The sequence below is a fragment of the Mauremys mutica genome, chromosome 12, assembly GCF_020497125.1.
Source record: "Mauremys mutica isolate MM-2020 ecotype Southern chromosome 12, ASM2049712v1, whole genome shotgun sequence".
Classification (NCBI taxonomy): Eukaryota; Metazoa; Chordata; order Testudines; family Geoemydidae; genus Mauremys; species Mauremys mutica.
This window is the reverse complement of record NC_059083.1, coordinates 35,905,840-35,929,933: the sequence shown is the minus strand read 5'-3', so window position 1 is coordinate 35,929,933 and position 24,094 is coordinate 35,905,840. Positions and strand designations below refer to the sequence as shown.

At 44.6% G+C, this 24,094-nt stretch overlaps 2 protein-coding genes across 2 annotated transcripts; both read right to left on the bottom strand.

The window, feature by feature from the left end:
• Nucleotides 1–2,427: 2,427 nt before the first annotated feature.
• On the bottom strand, nucleotides 2,428–22,878 carry LOC123346707 (olfactory receptor 4D2-like). Its single transcript, XM_044984183.1, has 2 exons — nucleotides 22,816–22,878; nucleotides 2,428–3,395 (listed from the first exon to the last, which is right to left on the bottom strand). The coding sequence occupies exon 2, from the start codon at nucleotides 3,373–3,375 to the stop codon at nucleotides 2,428–2,430; it is 948 nt and encodes a 315-aa protein (XP_044840118.1). The 5' UTR covers nucleotides 3,376–3,395; nucleotides 22,816–22,878.
• On the bottom strand, nucleotides 15,378–16,685 carry LOC123346706 (uncharacterized protein F54H12.2-like). Its single transcript, XM_044984182.1, has one exon. The coding sequence runs from the start codon at nucleotides 16,683–16,685 to the stop codon at nucleotides 15,378–15,380; it is 1,308 nt and encodes a 435-aa protein (XP_044840117.1).
• Nucleotides 22,879–24,094: the final 1,216 nt, after the last annotated feature.

Here is a 24,094-nt window from a genome sequence, read left to right as displayed (position 1 = left end):
ATTGCATTGGCAAATTCCCCATAGAAAGAAAGAGTGGAATAAAAGAATAATAAAGGCACCTCAACTTTTCCCCATTTATGGAGGACAGTCTTATAATATGCATCTAGATATCCTCCAATCACACAAGCCGAAAATTGTTCCACTTTACTGCAGCTCTGTAACCATATGGGAACCAATCCTGTCTCTGTTTTGTGCACATCCAAAATTCCTGCTGAATGACCTACCCAGGGAGCGAATTACCAGTGACCCAGGGCTGGGGCGGCAGGAGGTGTGGGGGGGCACTGGTGGAGGGGAGCCCTGGGCTGGGGCAGCAGTGAGGTGGGGAGGAGGGCACTGGTGGGGAGGAAAGGGGGAAGCCCAGCGCTGGGGCGGCAGGGGGTGTGGGTGGGGAGAGAGCCCAGGACTGGGACAGCAGGGGGTACAGGGGCAGCAAAAAACCTAGAGCTGGCCCTGCCGGGTTCCCCCAGCCGCCGGAGCCCCAGGCCCTTTAATTTGTCCCTGAGGGCTCCCAGCCACCTCTTCAGCTGGGAGCCCCTGGTTGATTTAAAATAAAGTATCACCTCCCCACCCCCAACCTTCCTTTTTGGCCCACAGCTGTTTTGGTGGGGCAGCGCTGGGGAAGGAGGGTTTGTTTCCGCAGGACTGGGCGGCCCTGGGGCGGGGTGTTTCTGCAGGGCCCGGAGGTTTCGGCCCTTAGCTGTTTTCTTTGGAGGAATGTGGCCCTCGCCGCTTTACAAGTTGTGCAGGCCTGGTTTAGATCATTGAAGATTTCCTGGTTACACCAGGGCGTTTTCTCACTATACTTCCTATCTTTTCTACACAGTTGGGATAGTTTGCTCTTGTGCCCTTAAACATAGTGCTGTCCACACTGGCACTTCTGTCGGTGTAACTTATGTTGTTCAGGGGGGTGTTTTTTCACACCCCTGAGTGACATAAGTTATACCGACAAAAGTGCTAGTGTAAACATAGCTGCTTTTGTCTTTTTTTTTTAATACTAGGATCAGAGTTTAAGTTCTTGTTAATGTTCTCTGATAAACACACGCATACACATACTAATGTGCACATTTAAACACACTCAATAATGCCCATTTACAATACATAACAACATAACACACTCGTACAACATTTTTCACTGGTAAACACAATTTTGTGCATTCACAAATGCACAATAGTGCACCGTGAGAAACATATACACATTAGGTACATTCTCAATTCAGATCTGTAAATCTGAGAATGCAGTAGCTGTTGGGTGATTGGTGGGACATGAGACTGGTTGGACACAGCCCTTGTCTGAGTGAGGCAGATCTTCAGGGCACACAAAATGCCATCTCATTCTCTCTCTCTCACACACACACACACACATTTTGACACATAACCTTTCTTTCTTTCTTTCTTTCTTTCTTTCTTTCCTATCTGTCTGTCTGTCCATTCTTTTCCCTTTATAATTTGTACTGCAAATTATTGTGCTAGGAGCTGCACAAAGAGGGGGAAAAAAACAGTGGCCTGCCATAAAGAGCCGACAATCTAAGGCCCTGATCCTGCAAAGACCTAAATAGGTCTTTTGAGTTATTTTCTGTACTTTAAAATGCTTGGGTTTCTTTTCATTTAAACCTTAGTTCTTGAATGCGTCACTGAGATACCGTAATATAACATAAAACACAGATCATCATCCACTAGCAATTGGCCAGTGAAATTCACAGTCACAAGATAGCCTGGAAACAAGGAGATTAGTAGGAGATCCCCTGTGTCTGAGCTCAGGTGGATAGCCTGAGCATCTGTTGATGTCACAAGTCCACACAGCTGTTTATAGCACACTAGTCTGTCTACCTGGGCTGAGAGGCTCACTCTTAGCTGCAGTGAAGACATACCACTTGGGACTAGCGCAATAATGATAATAGTGCAGATGAAATCTGTGGGACAACCCACACCAGATAAAAGGGTACCTTTGTTTAGTCATTCTTTGTGGTTACTTCTCATAGAGCAGCTCCTGACTGAACCATGCTTACAGTATATCCCCAGTGGCTCTTGCTAGCTCTAGGGGCAGTTAAGGTTATGGGGCTGATTCTCAGAGGTTTAAGTATAAGGGCATTTGACTTTCTAGACAGGTACTAGATGCAATGACAGTCAGCTTTAGCTTTGTGTTAACAAAGTTTTCAGGTAGTGAATAGTCTAGGCCTTGGATTGTAAGCTTTAAGGAAGAGAGATTTTCTACCATATCCAGCACAATGGGGCCCTGGCCTCTAGTACTACCATAAAAGAGTTAAGTATTACTTCCACTATATTAATGATAGAACTAAAAGCACATGGGTGACACTCTTATACAGGGAACAAACACAGATTCTGAATAAAATTTGTTAACACTGTGCAACAAGTTCATGAAACTTGATAAAAACAAAATTTTAAGAAGTGATCATTTAAAAAAAAAACTTACGTCTTCATTTCCCTCCCTGAGAAGAGAATTCTGCTCATCAGTCTCCTGATAGCCTTCTTCATCTCGGTGTTCCTCAGTGTGTAGATTATAGGGTTCAGCATTGGGGTGATTACAGTGTAAAGGACAGAGACCACCTTGTCTATGGGGAATTTCCGGAAGGGTCGAGCATAGATGAATATGAAGGGTATGAATATTAAACACAAAACCATGATCTGCGTTCCGCAGGTGGAGAGAGCCTTGTGCTTCCCTTCCTTGAGGTGTGTCCTTATCTTGACTAAGATGATAGTGTATGAAATGAGCAGGAGGATGAAGATAATTATGGCAAGTACTCCACTTTGGGAGACCATAAGCAACTCAAACAGGTAGGTGTCGGTGCAGGCCAGTTTGACAACTTGTGGGATATCACAGTAGAAATTGTCCAGGACATTTGACCCACAGAACGGTAACTGGAGGACCAGTCCAATCTGAATAGCAGAGTGAGCCAGTCCACCCATCCATGTGCCTGCCACTAACCCAACACACACACCCCGGTTCATAAGAGTCAAGTATTGCAATGGTTTATGGATGGCCACGTACCTATCGGCAGCCATCACCACAAGTAAAAAGACCATAGCACCAGCAATGAAGTGGAAGAAGAACATCTGGAGGATGCACTCATTGTATGAGATGGTTTTGTGCTGGGAGAGGAGACCCAACAGCATTTTTGGCACACTGACTGTAGAATCACTAATATCTATGAAAGCTAGGTTGGCCAGCAGGAAGTACATCGGGGTGTGGAGTCGGTGGTTGGAGATCACGGTGGTGATGATGATGAAGTTATCCAGCCAGGTTGTCAGGTAGACTATGGAAAAGATGATGAAGAGGAATCGCTGCAGCTCAGGACTTTGGGTGAGGCCCAAAAGGACAAATTCTGTCACTGTGGCAGTGAGGTTCTTCTGCTCCATTTTGTGTCCTTAAAATATACCTGGAAACGGAAGGAAAAGTAATAATAATTAATAAAATGTTTTTATATTTTTCCACCTTTAAATTACTGATATTAAATCAATATTAACTCCACCTTAAGAAAGACATTGGTTATGGGTAATTCCTGATTTTCCTAAACACTATCTTCACAGTACCACTGCAGGGGAACCTTGCTTCGGCAGACCCTAAGAGCTACCCCATTGGGGATCTGCATGGGGCGCTTGGGAGTGAAGAGGAGTGGTTTGCTCATCAAAGAGGCACTAGCTAACTCCAGTCTGAATTCCTCTTCCTGCAGCCCTGGTGGTGCAGTGCTCCCAAGGTCCGTAGAGTCTTCTTGGAGCCTAGAGGTTCTGCATTGGGAAGGATAGGAGTTGCAAAGGGTTGCACTTAGGTAGAGATTCTCAGAGTCCAGGAGTTCTCAGCCTGAGGGTCACAAACAAGTGTCAGAAGGTCATTATGACCAGATTGACCTACATATATGGCTAAATGGGAGTAAGGTCCCAACTAGATGGGATGGGAGCTGGAATGGAAAAACCTGAGAGCCACCAAATTATGGGATTCAGATGCTGAATGTATGGCCTCAATACCAGAGGTGCTGAGCATATTAACTTTTTCCCTTTATAGTGGCTCATCCACCAAAGAGATTCCATCTTACTGACTGATCTTTTCTGAGGTGAGCAGAAAAGTTGGGTCACTGTGTTTCGGTGCCTATGGATTCTGCTGCTGAACTTGAAATGCTGAACCAGCATTTAAAAATTGTGAACACAATGATGTCAGTAGTATAAGGGCCCTACCATCAATCAAACCCTAACCCCGCCCCTAACCCCGCCCCTTGACCCCTGTAGTCCCTCCCACCTGTCACCGGAAGTCCCACCCTATGGGGGTATTACTTCCGGGGTCAAGATGGCCACATGACCGGAAGTGAGGTGGGTCATGTGACCCCTCTAAGAACTCCTCCCACCCCCCTCTACCAATCAGGAGGGGTTTCGTCCCGGAAGGACCACCCCGAGAAGAGATTTGCCCAATCAGGGTGACTTCCGGGGCGGGTGACCGGAAGCGAGGTGGGTCATGTGACCCCTCTAAGAACTCCTCCCACCCCCCTCTACCAATCAGGAGGGGTTTCCTCCCGGAAGGACCACCCCAAGAAGAGATTTGCCCAATCAGGGTGACTTCCGGGGGGTGGCCACATGACCGGAAGCGAGGTGGGTCATGTGACCTCTCTAAGAACTCCTCCCACCCCCCTCTACCAATCAGGAGGGGTTTCGTCCCGGAAGGACCACCCCGAGAGGAGATTTTGCCCAATGAGGGTGACTTCTGGGTTGGGGTGAGCAGTCCGGAAGTGGGTCGTGTGACTCCTCTAAGAACTCCTCCCACCACCCTCTACCAATCAGGAGGCGTTTTGTCCCGACAGGACCACCCCGAGAGGAGATTTTGACCAATCGGGGTGACCCCTCTAAGAGCTCCTCCCAAGGCCCTCCGCCAATCCGAGTGCAGCACCATTACCCCATAAGTCCCAGCGCCGGACAGAGGAGGCCATTTCTTACCAAGCACACGTGTTTTAGAAAAGCGTGGAAAGGCTGCCGAGAGGAAACATGGACTCCTTCACCACCCCCGGCAGAACTTCGGACTTTGTTTTAGACCCGAGGGTCTTTGACCGTCCACGGAAAAGACGTTACATCAGCGACAGTTCTGAGGAGGGAGTGACCGAGGGGAGCCCTTTGGCCCAGCCGTTGTTGGATACGCCGGAACCCAAACCCGACACCCTCGTGAGACACCCCAAGGAGCCTGATGGCCTCTCTTTGTCCACCCCCTCAGAGCCTGATCGCCACTTGGGAGAGTCACCGGTGGACAAGGCAAACGGAAAAGAAGGCGCTCAGGTAAATGAATGATTAAGAAACGGCGGCGGTGGTGGGGGTAACGAGGCTAGGAACCGGGGTTTGTGTAAAAATTAAAGAAAACCAACCAAGCAGCTGGAGTACTTACACTGTTTCTTCTTTTTTTTTTTGAAAATTTTTTTTTTTAGCAGCTCGACGATGCCTTTCTAGAGGACCCTGAGCCCTTGGACAGCGTTGCATCAAGCAGCGAAGATGAACCGGGCCCGCCATGTTTTTGCTCAACACCAATACAAATTGTTGAAGAGGGCTCCGAGGATGATGGGTTCGAGGAATTTAGGAGGAGGCTTGGCATAGAACTATCCGAGCCAGTGCCACGTCGTGAGCGTAAAAAAGTTATGCGGACTATTGTACGCGTTGCTGTTTATGCTGTTCTTAAACACTGCCTTAGGGAAAAGCTTTTTGAAGATTGTGAGGGCTGTGCTATAGATGCGCCAGCCCAACGACACCATGACTGTGTGACTTGGACTTCAGTGGATATAAACTGCAAGCTCCGGGCCCTGTGTGCTGAGCTGTGTTTAGAAAGCTTATTAAACACTGTTATTGCCATAGGTTATGCTATGCAATGTCTGTACCTAACCCAAGAACATTTAGCACAAGGGGTGACTTTGATAAATGCTGTGCAATTCAGTGAAGACCCTGACCGTGTTTTAAAGAAAATGACCAAGCCGGAAGATGCCTGCTTACAACGTTATATTGATCGTCTAGTTCGCACAAAAAGTTACAGAACCCTGCTTAAGAAAAAGACTATTTGTAAGAAATCTAAAAGGCTTAAGTTAGCGAATGGTGAGGGGGCAAACATGCGATATAAAACTTGGTAGCTGTAAATTTAAAAAAAAAAAAAAGGGTTTGTGATTATTGTGTTTTGTTAGAAGGCCTTTTGCCCTTAAGTTTTAATGAAGCATCTTGGTTTGTTTGAAGGAGTTGTATGTCTTTTTAAAATAAAATAGTTTGTGAGAATTAGCTTTTGTGCTTGTGTGTGAAATGCATGTTGTGGGAGGGGGGGGAAATATCCTTAAACAAAAAACAAAAAAAAAGTGCTTACAATAAAAAATAGAGCCAGGACTAGTTCAGACATGTTTGAGTATAATACAGAGATATACTTATCTCATAAGACCTGCCTTTTTACTAGCAGGACCAAATATTCATTTTTACCCCAGATCAATGATTGAACTTACAACCCTGGGTTTACCAAACCATTACTCAAACCACTGAGCTATCCAGGCTCTGTTGAAATGAATGGATTTAAGCATATACAACCCTCTCCCCCACAACCCAGCTCACAAAAGGGTGTGTTGCAGTTTACCTGTGGTGATTAAATTAACCTTTTAGCAACTATTTGAAAAACAATGGGCATGAGAGGCTATAAAAATCTTAGGTGTGCTGGAGTTTGTCCTTTTTAACAGAAAACCTTCTTGGAGAGCTGCTGGACTCAAAAAGAGGTAAGACCTTGTGCCTTTAACTCTGAAACTATAAAGCCACTTTTTGCCCAGGCTGTCTTAGTAAATAATGGTGCCTGTATGTATTTCAGGGGTGGATCTGTTTAGCATGGAACCAGGCCAAGGTAAAAACCATTTTAACTATAGTTGTGCTTAATACTGTTAAATTTAAAAAAAAAAGAAAAGTATTACCCAGGTTGTATAGGGATTTGGTGGCAATACTAACATGTTTCTGCTTGCTCTATAACCTGAAGGCCCAAACACATATGGGGGGGAACAGAACAACCATGTCCCTGCAACACTTTATCCCATAGTAAAAGGTAACTTTTTTTTTTTTTTTGCAACTGCCTTTTAAATGCATGGTTTGAGGCTTTTTTTGTTTGTTTGAAAAGTAACATGTGGCTTTTTGAAAAAAGTGTGTGTGGCTGCAAGCATGATTTGGTGTGTGTGTGTGTGTTATAAAGCTGGGGCATAGGTTTTTTAAAAAGTATTTGGTTTTTTACTGTACATAATGTGGGGGTTTATGGGGAAGGCCCAAACACACATGGGTTTTTAAATGCATGGTTTGGGACTTTTTTTTCTTGTTTGTTTGTTTGAAAAGTAACATGTGGCTTTTTGAAAAAAGTGTGTGTGGCTGCAAGCATGATTTGGTGTGTGTGTGTTATAAAGCTGGGGCATAGGTTTTTTAAAAAGTATTTGGTTTTTTACTGTACATAATGTGGGGAAGGCCCAAACACACATGGGTTTTTAAATGCATGGCTTGGGGCTTTTTTTTGTTTGTTTGTTTGTTTGTTTGAAAAGTAACATGTGGCTTTTTGAAAAAGTGTGTGTGGCTGCAAGCATGATTTGGTGTGTGTGTGTGTGTGTGTGTTATAAAGCTGGGGCATAGGGTTTTTAAAAAGTATTAGGTTTTTTACTGTGCATAATGGATTTTTTTTTAAAAAGCAGTTTTGGTTTTTATTTTGCAAAATAAGATGTTTTTAAAAAATTGTTTGTTGTAGGGCCAAAAATGGATTATTTTGTGGTAAAGCTATGATTTTTTTTAAAATAGAAAAACACCCTACTGAATGAAATATATAATTTTTAAGTTTTACAAGATGGTTTTATGTGTTTGCTCCACAGTACAGTCAAAACATGAGAAATCCTTAGACCAGAGGGAAAACAAACTCAAAAGAAAAAGGAAGGAGACAGCTGAAAAGGAAAATTCACCAGCATCAGTGACTGAAGGATGCATGAAGCCCTGTAAATATACTTTGCTTATTGGTTTAGTTGTTCTATGAGCTTTTGTATTTTAAGTAAATACATAGGTATGGGTGAGAGAGTAGATGGTAAAGTTCAGTTTTTGTAAAATGTTATGGTTTTTTTCTCCCTCATAGGCAGGGGCAACCTTTCTGAAAATGCTGTTGTCAGCGCTACAAGGACAAGGACACCTCCTCCAGAACCACTAAAGAACCAGGAATCTGCTTTGAGACCTTTAACAACGCAAAACAGCCCAGACCTCATATATGTGAAACCCAAGGACAAAACAAAAGACTCTGGTAAAAAACCACCACACAAACACAACTCCAGTTCCTCAGCGGTCACCGCCACACCAAGCCCTGAGGAAACTGTGAGCGAAAATGCCCACGTTCACAACCCCAGAGCACGTACTCTAGGGGTTCTGAAGGTGCGCAGACCTGGAGCATGTAGTGTATGGGCTCCATATAAAAAACCATGGACTAGAAGCTTCTGCAATGCCGAGGTGTTGCAACCACACAAACACGATTCCAGTTCCTCAGCGGCCACCGCCACACCAAGCCCTGAGAAAACTGTGAGTGAAAATGCCCACGTTCACAAACCCGGAGCATGCGCTCTAGGGGTTGTGAATAAAACACCGAGCACTGACAAAACATTCTCCCAAAACCATAAGCTCGCCGCAGCTCCCCCGAGTTCTAGTGTTTGGGAAGAGTTTGATGCTTCCATCAGAAAAGTGATGGATGCTGTATCCTCGGGGAGTCTAAAAGAACGGCCTTCTAGAAAGACTTGGGAAAAATATGATTCTTTGTTCAGAGCGATGCTGAAAGACAGGAGGGTTGGAAAGGGTGTCTCTAAGCAGGCATGACTAGTCGTGGAAAGGGGCCTGGGTAAAAGGGGCACCCTCCAGGGTTCACATCAGCTCATGTGTAAACAAAAGGGGGGACAGCGCTTGGGGGATAAACAGATGGCTGCCAAAAAGTTCCAGGCCAGGGTGGTTGTAAAACTTTTTAAAAGGGCTAAAGAGTTCATGAGGAAAAAAAAACAAAAAGAGATGCCTCCTACTAGAGGCTCTCAGACTGGCTTCTCTGAAAATGGGGAGATGGAATCAGACTCTGGTTTAGTAAATTCCCCAGAGGGCTCTCTAGATGGGCCCCGTTCCTCTCCCAATGACCCTCAAATAGCATCTGATGTAGAAGATGTCGCTAACGATCCTGTAGAGGAACCCCCAAGTAACCCCAAAAATGCAGAGGTGTATATGGAAAGAGTGAGAAGTTGGCAACGTGAATTACTTAGATTCGGGGGGTCGGTATATTGTGAGGAATTTCGTTTTGTCAACCTTGAGCAAATAAATTCAGCTCAGCAGGTTGTTGAAGCCATACACCGGGGAATACAGTTGGTCCTCGATGACAGTAATGGTAGGGTAGGCCCTGATGATTACGTTCAGTTACGTTTAGAGAGCCGTAATTTAGCTAACGCTTTGTTTTCAGTCAGAAGAACTAGGGATGAGCTATCTGCTGAGGATTTCTTAAATCACACCTCAAAGCTGCTACAGAGCAATAGAGAGTTGCATCTCAATGGGACATTGCGCCTTGTTGTGACAGTTGTAAAAAACAGGGGTGGGGGTGCTCGTAGAGTTTTAAATTCTATTCTGAGTAGTCAAATTATTCATAAAAAAAGACAGTGTTTGGTAGACCTGACTTACGCCGGTACCAATCTGTGTTTTGCGGGTGGCCTTTTGGCCGTCATGTCCGATCGTAAACCTACGGACGCGAAATTGTTAGCGGAGGCGAGAAAGTTGCATGAGCAACTGGGGTGGTCAGATCAAAAAAAGGTTCTGTTGAGTGACGTAGCAAAGTTTGAACAGCATTTAGGAGTGAACATACAGGTGGTGCTGTATACGGAAAAAGGTGGCTGGGGCTTTTTCAAAACAGGAGGCCTAGCGTACCCCAAGACTTATTTCATCCTGTTGCACGATGAGCATTACTATGGAGTTCTGGATGTGAAAAAGTTGTTCGGAGCGAAAAATTATTGTGACTTTTGCCATACGGTGTACAGTCACGACCACTCTTGCAGGTATCGTTGCCGCCTCTGCTTGAGTGTAACGTGCTCAGACAGCGTGGGTGTGCAGCTGCGGTGTCCTAGCTGTAGACTATATTGTCGATCCAAAGAGTGTTTAGACAGACATGTCGACTGTGCGTCAAAAAACCAAGTTGAATGCCTGTCTAAAACTTTATGTGATAAGTGTCAGTCTTACGTGAACAAGCGGCATAAGTGTAAAGGGAGACGATGTAAGCAGTGTCAGGGTTCGATCGTTGGTGATGTAGACAGTCACTTTTGCTTTATGGATAGCCTTAGAAAGCCTGAATCCTCAGAAAAGTATATCTTTTATGATTTCGAATGCATGCAGGAGACTGGGGTGCACACTCCCAATTACATTTTTGCTACGTCCTTAAAGCCCGAAAAATCCTGGGAATTTAAGGGCGATGAGTGTCTGTCTGTCTTTGTTAAGACCTTTATCGGCAAAGAGTTTCGGGACTACACGTTCCTAGCGCACAATTCCAAAGGTTATGATGCGTATTTCATCGTTAGGCAGTTACTGAAGGAAAAGATGTGCATAGAACTGATTACTCAGGGTAGTAAACTAATGTGCGTGGAAGTGAAGGCCCTGGGGATTCGTTTTATAGACTCTTTAAACTTCTTGCCCATGAAGCTTAGCAAGCTACCGCAGGCAATGGGGTTTGAAGGGTGCAAAGGGTATTTTCCCCATTTTTTTAACACTTTAGAAAATCAAAATTATGTGGGGCCTATGCCCGGTGTGGCACACTATGGTGTAGAAAGCATGATGCCCGGAGAAAAAGCAGAGTTTCTCTACTGGTATCAGGACCACAGTTCTGAGGTGTTTGACTTGCAGAAAGAGCTCGCGTATTACTGTCAGCAGGATGTCAACATTTTGAGACAGGCTTGTATCCTATACAGAGGAGAGATTATGAAAATGACGGAGAAGGGAGATGTAGTAGAGAGAGAACCTGGTAAATTCACCGAGATAAAACTGTGCATAGATCCATTCCAGTACATAACACTGGCATCCGTTTGCATGGCTATGTACAGGTTTATGTTTTTGGAGCCTAACACGGTAGCTCTTCTCCCTCCAGACAACTATCACAGGCAGAAAAAGAGATATTCGACCCCGTCTATTCAGTGGCTGTTGTATACCTCTCACAAAGAAAATATACAGATACGGCATGCTTTACAGGGTGGGGAACTACAGGTAGGCCCCTACTTTTTAGACGGTTATGCCGATGTTGATGGGGTACGCACAGCCTTTGAGTTTAATGGATGTTTTTTCCACGGCTGTGTCACCTGTTATTGTGAAAAAGCACAAAATCCTGTGACGGGGACATCTTTTGGGTTTCTTTATTACAAGACGCAGCTCAAGGCTGACTATCTGAAACGATTTGGTTTTGTAGTGAGGACTCTTTGGGAGCACGAGTGGGAGGTAATGAAAGAAACAGACAGGGAGTTGGCAGACTTTTTAAACCGAGCCCAGTTACCCCAACCTCTTGTGCCTAGGGATGCTCTTTTTGGGGGGAGGACAAACGCTATCCGTCTGTATTACAAGCCTAACCCTGGGGAAGAAATCCACTATTATGACTTTACCAGCCTGTACCCTTTTGTAAACAAAACCAAAGAATACCCTATCGGACACCCCGATATAGTTTATGACAAATTTGGACCCCTGGCAAATTATTTTGGAATCGCAAAAGTTAAAGTGTACCCCCCACGAGGCCTCTTTTTCCCATTGTTACCTGTCAGAGTGGGTGGCAAGCTTATGTTCCCGCTATGCCAAACCTGTGCTGAAACCGAGCAGCGGGAGACATGCGCCCATACTGACGAGGAGCGGGCCATCCTGGGGACTTGGTGCACGGTGGAATTGAACGCGGCCATAGCGAAGGGGTACGTGGTGGCTAAAATCTATGAAATCTGGCATTTTAATGAAAAATCTGATAAACTCTTTTCAGAGTACATAAAATTACACCTCCGCCAGAAACAAGAGGCTTCAGGGTATCCCAGCTGGTGCACAAACGAGGAAAAACAAAATAAGTATGTCAGCGATTTCTACCAGAAAGAAGGCGTGCATTTACGCCAACACGAAATCGGATCAAACCCTGCTAAACGCCAAATCGCTAAACTGTTTTTAAATTCTCTGTGGGGTAAATTCGGCCAAAGAACCAACCTACCCAACACCAGCATCGTGAGAGACCCTGATGAACTCTTGCAGTACCTATTTTCCCCCAATTACGAGGTTTCATCCTGCGAGTTTATCGATGATGAAACAGCGTGCGTGTCTTGGAAGCATGCAAAAGAACGGTACACGGTCTCTGGCAATACCAATGTTTTCATAGCCTGTTTCACCACTGCTTATGCCCGCTTAGAATTATACAGCCTCCTAGACGGTTTGCAAGAGCGGTGCCTGTACCACGACACTGACTCGGTGATATTTGTGAAAAGGGAGGGTGTCTGGAATCCCCCTCTGGGGGATTATTTAGGGGACCTCACAAGCGAGATTCCACCAGATCAACACATCACCGAGTTTGTGTCGGCAGGTCCAAAAACATACGGGTATAAGCTGTCTGGAGGAAAGGCCTGTATGAAAGTCAAAGGTATTACCCTAAACGTAGCAAACTGTGAAAAGGTCAGCTTTGACAGTTTGAAAGACCTAGTCCTGGACTACTGCACGGGTCTGCGAGAAAACACCTCGAAAAAGATAGAGGTGCAGCAGCCCTCTATTGTAAGAAACAAAAACCAGTGGCAAATAGAGACAAAAACCCTTAAAAAAACACAAAAAGTGGTTTATAACAAGAGGGTCCTAGGAAAAGGTTTTACAACCCTGCCCTACGGCTTTTAAAAAAAAAATGGATACGAGGTGGAAACACCCCTTTTCTGCAATTCTAGCAGGGCCTAGCAACTGCGGAAAAAGTTACTTTATAAAAAATGTGTTGGATAATGCCAAACAAACACTGTCTGTTATGCCTGAGAATATCGTGTGGTGTTACAGTTGTTGGCAACCTCTGTATAAAGAACTGCTCTGTAAATATCCCTTTATCAATTTTGTGGAGGGGTTGCCTGATGCTTTGGATGATGACGGTTTGTTTCCTACTAATAAAGTAAATATGATTATCATAGACGATCTGATGAACTCTGCTTGTGAAAGCGATGAAATTGAAAAAGCTTTTACCAAGTACGTGCATCACAGAAACCTGAGCATTATGTATATAGTTCAGAACGTATTTTGTCAGGGAAAAAAGAGTCGCACGATTAACCTAAACACAAAGTACATGGTTCTGTTCAAAAACCCCAGGGACAAATTACAAATCACCACGCTCGCTCGGCAAATGTACCCCGGCAAAGCTCAATTCTTTCTAGAAGCTTTTGAGGATGCTACCAAAAGACCTTATGGCTACCTGGTGGTGGATTTAAATGCTTCCACACCAGAAGCTTATAGACTAAGAACCGGTCTTTTCCCTCCAGACTGGCCGGTGGTTTATACTTTAAAAAAAACAGCAGCTGGGTATAAAAAGAGATGACTTATCGGCAGGCCCCTTTTTAACAGCTGGGGCTGCTGACTGAAAACATGTCTAGCTGCGTGAAGAGAAACCTGGGCCTTTTAAAATTACTTAGCAAATCGTCCCCGCAGCAAAGGAGGGCTATACTGTGTTCGGCCTCTGACGATCTAGTAGCGGCCATTTCAGAAATAGCGCTCAATACCTTAAAAGGAAACGTACCTTTGACACAGAATCAAGTGCGTGTGTTAAAAAAGAAACGCACGCTTATAAAAACTTTGTGTAATAAGAGCGTTTCGCTTAAAAGAAAAAAGCTTCTGGTAAAGCAGTCTGGGGGGTTTATCGGGCCTCTGTTAAGTTTTGCTATCCCTCTGATAACAGGGCTTTTAACTAATCGATAATGGAGTATGCAGAAAAAATGTACCTGGTGCCCAGCCACCAGTTGGAGCAATTAAGGGCTCCCCCTCCGGCAGAGGAAAATATCAGAACAACAGCGACTCGCTTACTGGACGCTGAAATGAAGTCTGTTCTTCAAAGAACTGACCTGGCCGAATACGAAAAGGCTAAACTTTACAGCGCCGTGCTTCAAAGGTACCTAACGTACGTGAAGCAAAGCGATGCGGATAAAGGGAAAATAAGTCTGTTTCTACCGGAACAGGAACAAAGCGTAACTGCCAAACCCCCAGAAACACCAAAGAACTCAGACTCTGTTGCTCAGGAGGTGCTGGATAACGTGAATAAGCGTTTTAAAAAAAATGCAATAGTATTGCTAAATAAACTGGGCCAGGATAAAAATCTCTCTTCATGGGACGATAAAGGGTCTTTTGTGTACAAAGGCTCTGTGGTTAATGGTTCTAACATGCTTGACTTAGTCAGGGCCGTCACCCAAACGCGCTCTGTACCTAGCAAACGTGTACCTAAAGGATGGGATGTGTTTATGAATGCCATGGCGGAACTGAATGTACCCTCTTCCATCATGGGCAATGCGGCCAACAGAGACCTTTTGGAACGCCTCAAGGCCTCGACCGCTGACACCGGGGCGGATCAAGAATCCGTGACCCCTTTTTTGCCCTATTAAAAAAAAAAAATTGGCTAAAAGAGCCCAGTGGCTCAGTGTGTAATGTTTTTTTTTCACATTCTAAAATTTTTAAAACTTGTAATGTTTTGCTTTAAATAAAACATTTCTATACTTTTTAAAAAAAAATCTGTGTAATTTTTCTCAATTGGTCATTTAAAAAACAAAAAAAAAACCCCCACCAAACATCAATTTCTTTAAACCCCACACTTGGGGTGTTTTATTGGGTAACACGGCTATAAAAATCATTACAAGATACACACGTCTGGGCTTGTTGAAACATGTTTTGAGCAAGGCTAGGCATGCCCAAGAATTTAAATTTACTCTTTACAAAATTCATTACCATCCGGTCATTTTGCACTAAGTCATTAGAATACAATTTTAAAAGCCGTTCAAAAGATAAACCCTTGCTACGATGATGTAAGAAAAACACGCAGTGATAGCCACAGGCGACGGAGCGGGGGTCTTGTAATTGTCTATTGTGAAACACCAGGTCTGTGGCATTTTTGTTTAAAAATTTCATAATGCTTTTAGGAAACAACACGCTGTTCGGGGGTTGCCCATATGAGTCAAAAAACTCTCCACGGTTACGCTCCGCCAGATACAGGGCGAGCCAGTGTTCACCCGGTTGGTTGTGCGGATGCGTGTTCACCACCAAACCTAGGGGTCTCTGAGACAGCTTGCCTCCAGGGAGCCAATCACAAGGGAACACATCTAAGAAATTCTTTTTCGTGTAAGGATCCGTTGATAAGACACGTGAGAGCTGCACGGTGTCCATGTTCACATGTAGTCAAACAGAACGTTTCTTCTCTGATTTATCTTTATGACATTGTCAAAAACCCCATACACGATCATATTAACGGTGACTGTCAAAGCCTTTCCAAAACGTATTTCTGCTCTCAGGTTCCCAGTTTTAATTAGGGAATAATGATCTGCACATTCCTGGTCGGGAGACAGGTCAAAGGCAAACAAGGTGTAACCCTGTGCAAACTCCTCCCGGTCAATTAACAAAGAACGATCTTTCATGTGTTTACCAGCTGTCTGTACCAGATTCATGTATTCTCTCACGCAGCGTCCTGCCTCGAAGTCCGGTTGCAGAGGCTTGGTCGGTACCTGTTCACCATCCACATACAAGGCCACAAAATTTATATCGTAATGTTTAAAATGAAAGGGATTTTTAGTGTAACTTCCGCTAAAGGCATCGTTATCCACAAACCCTAGGACGAGCATTTTGGGTAACTGTCCCAAAAACAGGTTCTCCTGGTTACTGACCCTGCTGCCCGCAGGGATGCTAAACACTTTCATTCCCACACGGTCCACGGGGTATTTAGCATTAGAGGCAAGCAGGGCCTCCGCGTGCCCCAGACGGACACCCGGGGCCACCCGTACTTTCTTCACAAAAAGGGACGCTGATACAATGCGCAGTTTAAAGCCTTCAGCCGCGCTGCCCATTAAACAGAAAGCGTCTTTACTGCGCGTCAGTTTAATTTTCACATCCACTCCGTTTAACAAAAGTTTTTCTTGAAAAAACAGGTCACTGTGTAGATGGCCCAGCAGCTCTACCGTTCTGCTTTCGGCCGTCAGCTTTGCACGCCTCACAAACCCTAGATTCCTTCCATCCAACTCTGTTTTTTCATGTTGTCCAGCAGTGTCTTTGTAAAACAGACCGGCAGAAAATTGCGTGGCGAGGGTGTCATCGCTGTAATTGAGCACTGATTCTATAAAGGCCCTGTAAGGATAACAATTGTTGCTTTGGCTTACAAGGCGGTCTCCCAGCGTAACATCCAACTGGCTGAAAATAGAGGCCACAGGGTAATTCACCAGGCCCACTTCGGCGTCCGCGGCAAGTTCGGTTCCGTCTCCTTTTACAATCTTGCAACACAGGTAAAGCAGCGTGTTGTTTAAATCCATATAATCTATGCCATTCCCTGCTATAAAAAAGTCAATGGGGGCAGACTCCGTAACGGCCGATAGAGGCGGCACCTCAATGTAAATGCTTTTTTCGATGCTGGTCTGCGTAGGGGCAATTTGAAACAAGTCTAGTTCGGATTTGGCGCACTCTTCAGACCCACAGTGAACAAAAGCCATATCGATTAAAATATGTCTCTTATAGCAGGCAGCGCGCGTCTCCTCTTTTGCCCAGGCTTCCTCTTGGACTTTCGTTTATGGCTGGCCCTGCGTGTCAAAGCCCTTCTTTTAAAGGGTTTCGGGGGACCTGTGCGTCGCGGGTATGACGTATTTCTCTTTCTCTTCCTCCTTTTAATGTACATCAGCCCCGCTCCTTCCTGTGAAGCTGTATTCCCCACCTTCTCCAGAACAGCCCAGGAGACATGACCTACCACGTCTTTAGCTATGTTTTGAGCGGCAGTTTTTACGTGGGGTTTAATAATCTCTAGCCCTCTCCTCAAAAGCGGTACAGCTTTTCGAAAGAGGCTACGAAATATTCCACCCACACCAGCCCCGTACATCACGGGGGCCCCATGATATCCAGGAAGGGCATATCCTGCCTGGGCTTTGTAATAGTTCCTGTAGATGGTGGGGTCGCCATAATTTTTTACGATCGCCATAATAGTGTTTTGCTTTTTTTCTTTTTAGAAACCTCGCTCTCTCCGCGGTCGCAAATGCAGCTTGACGATCACCTTGCCAAAGCGAAATGAAACGCCTCTGTTCTGATCTGTCTTTATTTCAATGGTAATGGTGTCGATGTGGTGTTTACTGACAGGGACGTAATGAGGTTTATCGTAGGTGATGGTAACAAACTCATTGTTCCTTCCTCGGACAGGGACGCAGCGTAACAGGGGAACAGAAAAGTCCCCCACAAACTGGTACTCTACGATATCCGTGTACAGATACAAGGAGTTAAAACCACCTGTGATGTCTGCCGAGAAGGAAAATTTTTGGACGTTGCGTTTGGGGCCCAAACCCAGAATGTTAGCTAGCTCCCCGCCAGTAGAAAACCCGTACATAAAAGCGGTAGATTTAAGTCTCACTTTTCTGCCCACAGGGTCGTAGTTCATGACCACCTCAGGTGGTCCGGGGTGACGAGCCACGGCGCTGTTCATATGCTCCAGTAATTCAGGTATGGTCGAGTAATAACCTCGTCGTAGGATAAAATTCCACGTCGTATCTCCAAAGGTGATTTCAAAAGGGGTGTCTTCATTGATAGTATTCCAGCTGTGCGGGTATTGTATTTCCACTAACCCCACCTCCCAGGCACCAGGGAGATCCAAGGGCTTAATTAGCCGTATTGTAAAGTTCGAGATGGTGTTTTGGGGAAAAACTGCAGAGCTGGCATTGCTGGGCAAAGTGATGTAAAACCCGCCATCGCTCATTATTATTTATTTTTCTTCTCTCTGTCTTTGCAGGAGGAATTTTTTTTTTTCTGTTTCGTGTCTAAATGTCACAGAGCTGAGAAGCTTCCACCCAGCTGTTAAACTTATCAGGCCAACCCAACCATTTCACCAGTAGCTGGTTTTTTCTCCCTTTTCCTTTCTCCGCTAGAATTTTTTCAATCCTGTAAATCCTGTCTCGTTTGGGGTTTACTTTTTGTAATTCTTCAGGGTAAAAAGATCCAGTCACTACCTCACCCTCATAATCTTTTAATCGGTAGACAGGTCTTTGGCTCCTGGTTAAGGCTTCATCCACTATGAATATCTCATCGGTAAACATCTGTTCATAACCTTTTTCAAAAGCGCCTTTGGTTTTAGATAGTCTCACGTGGTCACCTTTTCTAAAAGGGGCAACAACCCGTTTTATTTTAAAACCATCTCCGTAAACCGTTTTCCATACCTTCAGAGAATTTGAAGGGTTAACATCAAGGGGTCTGGTACGTATAGTTCTGTGAAAGCTCTGGTTGTAACTCTTTATAAAGTCAGGTAAGACGTCAATGTAGCGAAAGGTGTTATGGGCTGTAAAATATCTCCACATCCTAGTTTTTAAAGTTCTGTTAAATCGCTCCACAACCCCTGCTTTGACTTCATTATTAGTAACAAAATGGTGAACCCCATGCCGCTTTAACAATCCACTTAAAGGTTTGTTTAAAAATTCTTTCCCCCGATCGGTTTGTAATTTTTGAGGCACGCGACCTTCGCTGAAAATAGCTTTAAAGGCCTTGGATACTTCACCACCCGTCTTGTCTTTTAGGCCTAAGGCCCAGGCATATTTGGATAGAATGTCTATCACTGTTAAGATGTACTTAAAACCGCTGTTGTGTTTGGAGAACCGGTGCATATCCACCAAATCTGCCTGCCACTGCGCATCCACATCTGAAACAATGGTCTTGTTTCTTTTAAAATGTATTCGAGCCGGTTTGTGTAAAGTGTAAGCATCCTGGTCTGAAAGCCAAGCTGTTACTTGTCTTCTATTTAAAGTTTTACTATGCTTTCTAGCCTCTCGAAAAAGAGGGTTCACTCCGCCAAAGCTCCCAACTTCCCTGGGATTGTAATATATTTTCTTTAAAAGAGCCGTCGGCGTAGACATGACTGCTACCGGTACCGTCTTTTACTACCACAAGTATGGAAATGGACACGCTCATATTGACACATTTAAATAAATTTTATTAATTGCCTGGTTTAACATAATCTTTTTTTGTTTGTTTGTTTTGTTTTTACAGACAGCTGTAAAATCGACGCTATAACCCCCACGGTAAGTCTGAGCTGGTTCATTCTTCCATTTTGTTTTTACAGATGGCTGTAAAATGGACGCCATCACCCCCTGGTAAGTCTGAGCTGGTTGATTCTTCCATTTTGTTTTTACAGACGGCTGTAAAATGGACGCCATCACCCCTGGTAAGTCTGAGCTGGTTCATTCTTCCATTTTGTTTTTACAGATGCCTGTAAAATGGCCACCATCACCCCCCCCTGGTAAGTCTGAGCTGGTTCATTCTTTTACTACCACAAGTATGAAAAATGGACACGCACGCTCATATTGACACATTTAAATAAAAATTTTATTAATTGCCTGGTTTAACATAATCTTTTTGTTTTGTTTTGTTTTTACAGACGGCTGTAAAATGGACGCCATCACCCCCTGGTAAGTCTGAGCTGGTTCATTCTTCCATTTTGTCCTTTTTTTTTTTTTTTTTTGGCTTAAAATCTGTGAAAAGGACATGAGCAAAAACAGCTGATGTTCGATCTATTTACTCCCTCCGGGTTACTGATACGCAAGTTCTTTAAGGTGTCTAGAAAGGCATCGTCGAGCTGTTGAGAGATTTTCAGAAAAAGAAACAGTATAAGTACACCAACTGCTTGGTTGTTTTTGTTTTTTTTTAAATTTACACAAACCCCATTCCTAGCCTCATTACCCCCTCTTCTACCGTCGTTTCTTAATCATTCATTTACCTGAGCGCCGTCTTTTCCGTTTGCCTTGTCCACCGGTGACTCCTCCGAGCGGCGATCAGGCTCTGAGGGGGTGGACAAAGAGAGGCCATCAGGCTCCTCGGGGTGCCTCACGAGGGTGTCGGGTTTGGGTTCCGACGTATCCATCAACGGCTGGGCCAAAGGGCTCCCCTCGGTCACTCCCTCCTCCTCCTCAGAACTGTCGCTGACGTAGCGCCTGCGCCACATAAGTATGGTGCTTGGGTCTAAAACAAAGTCCGAAGTTCTGCCGGGGGTGGTGAAGGAGTCCATGTTTCCTCTCGGCAGCCTTTCCACGCTTTTCTAAAACACGTGTGCTTGGTAAGAAATGGCCTCCTCTGTCCGGCGCTGGGACTTATGGGGTGCTGCACTCGGATTGGCGGAGGGCCTTGGGAGGAGCTCTTAGAGGGGTCACCCCGATTGGTCAAAATCTCCTCTCGGGGTGGTCCTGTCGGGACAAAACGCCTCCTGATTGGTAGAGGGTGGTGGGAGGAGTTCTTAGAGGGGTCACACGACCCACTTCCGGACCGCTCACCCCAACCCAGAAGTCACCCTCATTGGGCAAAATCTCCTCTCGGGGTGGTCCTTCCGGGACGAAACCCCTCCTGATTGGTAGAGGGGGGTGGGAGGAGTTCTTAGAGGGGTCACATGACCCACCTCGCTTCCGGTCATGTGGCCACCCCCCGGAAGTCACCCTGATTGGGCAAATCTCTTCTCGGGGTGGTCCTTCCGGGACGAAACCCCTCCTGATTGGTAGAGGGGGGTGGGAGGAGTTCTTAGAGGGGTCACATGACCCACCTCGCTTCCGGTCACCCGCCCCGGAAGTCACCCTGATTGGGCAAATCTCTTCTCGGGGTGGTCCTTCCGGGACGAAACCCCTCCTGATTGGTAGAGGGGGGTGGGAGGAGTTCTTAGAGGGGTCACATGACCCACCTCACTTCCGGTCATGTGGCCATCTTGACCCCGGAAGTAATACCCCCATAGGGTGGGACTTCCGGTGACAGGTGGGAGGGACTACAGGGGTCAAGGGGAGGGGTTAGGGGCGGGGTTAGGGTTTGATTGATGGTAGGGCCCTTATACTACTGATGTCCATGTATGCACCTACCCAGAGGATGTGGACACCCGATTTTCATTAAAATTTTGGAAAATATCTAGAGCTGCTTGAAAAAGACATTATTTCCAGAAAAATCTTTCAAAGGAAAAACATGATATTTTTGGTTCAAACTTTTTTCACAGGGATTTTTTTTTAATGTGACAAAATGTTAGTGTTCATTTCATTTCTATTCAAAACCCAATTTTTCTTTAGATCCCTTTCATACTGATATTTTAATTTTGATTCGGCATTTGGAAAAAAAAACAAATTCTAGTTTTCATTTTTTGGTGTTTGTATTCTCCATATCCTCTCATGCATTTTCTCTCCCATTTTTAGTTTGCCATTTGGAAAAAGGGGGGGGAGGAGGAGAAGGGAAGAAAAAAGAGTGAGAAGGTGAAAAAATGGCTTTACTTTACTTTTTGCCCACTTGAAAATGTAAAGACTGAAATTTTTGGTTCAAGGTTTCATGAAACAAATATTTGTCTTTGAAATATTCAGATGATTTTTTAAAAAAAATATTAAAACAGATTTTCCCATCCACAATTTGTTGACAGAATTATGTATTTACTTATTTATTCATTTGTTTCTGTAAAATAATGTCAACCAGCTCTAAATGGCAGTAAGATATTGCTATGAGCAGCGTGGGGGGATGGTTTTGTGAGTAAACTACTAGTCTTGGGCTCAGAGGAGTGAGGTTCGATTTCTGTCCTGCCACAGACAATCTTTGTGCTCATGGATAACTCACATCCCCTCCTGGTGTGGGATTTTCCAAAGAGAATAAGGAAGTTAAGTGATCAATTCCACTTCATCTTCCCTTTGATCAGTGCATTCCTAACCTCTCCAGAGTCCTTTGAATATCACAAACTCGGTGCCTCAGTTTCCCTATCTGAAATGGGGGTAATTCTGCAGCTCCCCTGCTTGGCAGGAGGGCTGTGAGGCTCAATCCTCTAATGACCATGAAATACTCAAGGTACAATGGCGATGAGATGGATAACTTTGCGGGGAAGGCAGTGAAATTGTGGGGAGGAGGCATTGTCCACCAGGATCCTGTAGACCTCAGAGACTCCCTACTCTGATGCAGCTTTTAAGGTTTGGAGATTTACAGGGGACATGTCCAAGGACTGAACTCAAGGTATCTTGATGTAAAAGCATGAGCCAAATTAAGTGACCACAGCTATTAGGTCAGCTGCTGTAGGAGACCCATAAATCTCTGTCCATGCTCATGCCAATCAAATAGAGAGGCACACTGCATTAGCATGGGCTGCACCTTGATCCCTGTTAGACACATGGCTTTTGAACATTTCAGGCACTTTTAGGCTGGGAGTTTCCAAGGAGACTTAGGGAGTTAGGTGCCCAGCTCCTGTTGAAATTCTGATAGCTTTGAAATCCCAGACTAACGCTATTAGACAGCTAAAACAGGTAAGCTTTTCTAAAAGCAAGAAGCCTACAATGGGAATCTCACTGTGGTTTTATCTGCATATCCGGACAGTTCCCTGGGCTCTTTCTCACTGTCATTCACACCTTCACACTGTCCCAGTGATATCTCTCTCAGATCTGAGCAGCTTACAGCCGTGCCATGGGAGAAACCTAGTCTGAGAGAGTTAGGCACAGGAAGAACTCAGATGACTCTGTAAGTGTTAAATGTTATCTCCCCAACCAGATCATTCTTTCTTTATCAGTGGGGTCTCTGAGCATCTGTCCTCCTTATAATAACAGTACCTATCCTTAGTATCACATTGCAGGTTTCATGAATCAAGAGTCAATATCTTACATGACCTGCCGTGTCTGTGATCTCAGAGCCAGCTGCCTCCAAACGATCGAGAATGACCCGGGAAGTCAAACCTCAGAGCTGATCATTGTGGTCCTGAGCAGCAGGGGAAGAAGACCTCATCCCAAGGAGGACAGCCCCAGAAATCTTTCCCTTATATGCTTATTTATCCCAACTAAGGCTGATACTGGGAGCAAAGAGTGTCTGTAATACCCTTGAGCTTTGGTAGGCACAACCAAAAAAGTTGCTGCTTTGGAGATTTGGGGATTCGTTCACAAGAGGAGTCATTAATAACTTCATGGCATTTTTTCAGTCTCTTTATGTGTTTATTCTAGCCATGCAAACTTTAGAGGCTTTGAAAATTTCTTCCTGTGCTGAGAGGCTACTTGGGATACAGTGGAAGAACTGGATATTTGACTGGCCTCCGAAGCTGAGGAAATCCCATGACTGCTGGGTTTTGTTCCTGGCACTGAGAAGGATAGAACTAAACAAGGAGTGAAAAAAATTCAGGGCTTCTCGGTTCCATGTCAATTCTGGATAGGGAATGATCTCAACGATTAGAGCAGCGGGTAATTGTATTTCTGGATCCCTCATGGGCCCCTTTGACATATATTGTCCAAGAGCTTTACTGAAGAACTGGTAACATTTGGTGAGATATGATTCAAAAAGATCAAAGTTCAAAGTTTGTCTGCTTTCGGGCTCAGCAGCCAATATACAATCAGAGACCTGAAATGTCAATACTGAGGCTCAGCAGCCACCCATGAAAGCTCATGCTCCAAAACGTCTGTTAGTCTATAAGGTGCCACAGGAGTCTTTGTTGCTTTTTCAGTAACAACAGTGATGGGAGCCTTTTTAGTGCTTAAAATAGAATAGAATAGAATAGAATAGAATAGAATAGAAACCTAACCTGTTGGATTCTGACCATGCCAAGTCATTACATGTAGAGTTGGGTGAATAATGCACTTTTTTGGTTCACTGGCTGTTTACAAATTTGAAATTAATGTTCAGTTTCAGGTCAAACAGAAAATAACATTTAAAAAAAACATTTTGGTGATTGAAAAGTCCAAGAAGTTTTGACCTCGAAACAAACTGACACATTGGTAATGTCAAAGCAAAGTGTTTCATTCTGTATCAACCTGAGAAATTTTGTTTAGACTTTCAGGCATTTTGCCAAAAGCAAAGGAAATATTTCCAAAACCACAGAAGGCAAACAGCATGGTGGTAGTGGTAGGGTGCTCCCTCATAAGCCTTACCCAGTGGCAGCATGGCAATCATAAAAAAT

Coding starts and splice junctions, on each gene's coding strand:
- LOC123346706 (XM_044984182.1), bottom strand. CDS start 16,685: ATGGCTTTTGTTCACTGTGGGTCTGAAGAGTGCGCCAAATCCGAACTA.
- LOC123346707 (XM_044984183.1), bottom strand. CDS start 3,375: ATGGAGCAGAAGAACCTCACTGCCACAGTGACAGAATTTGTCCTTTTG.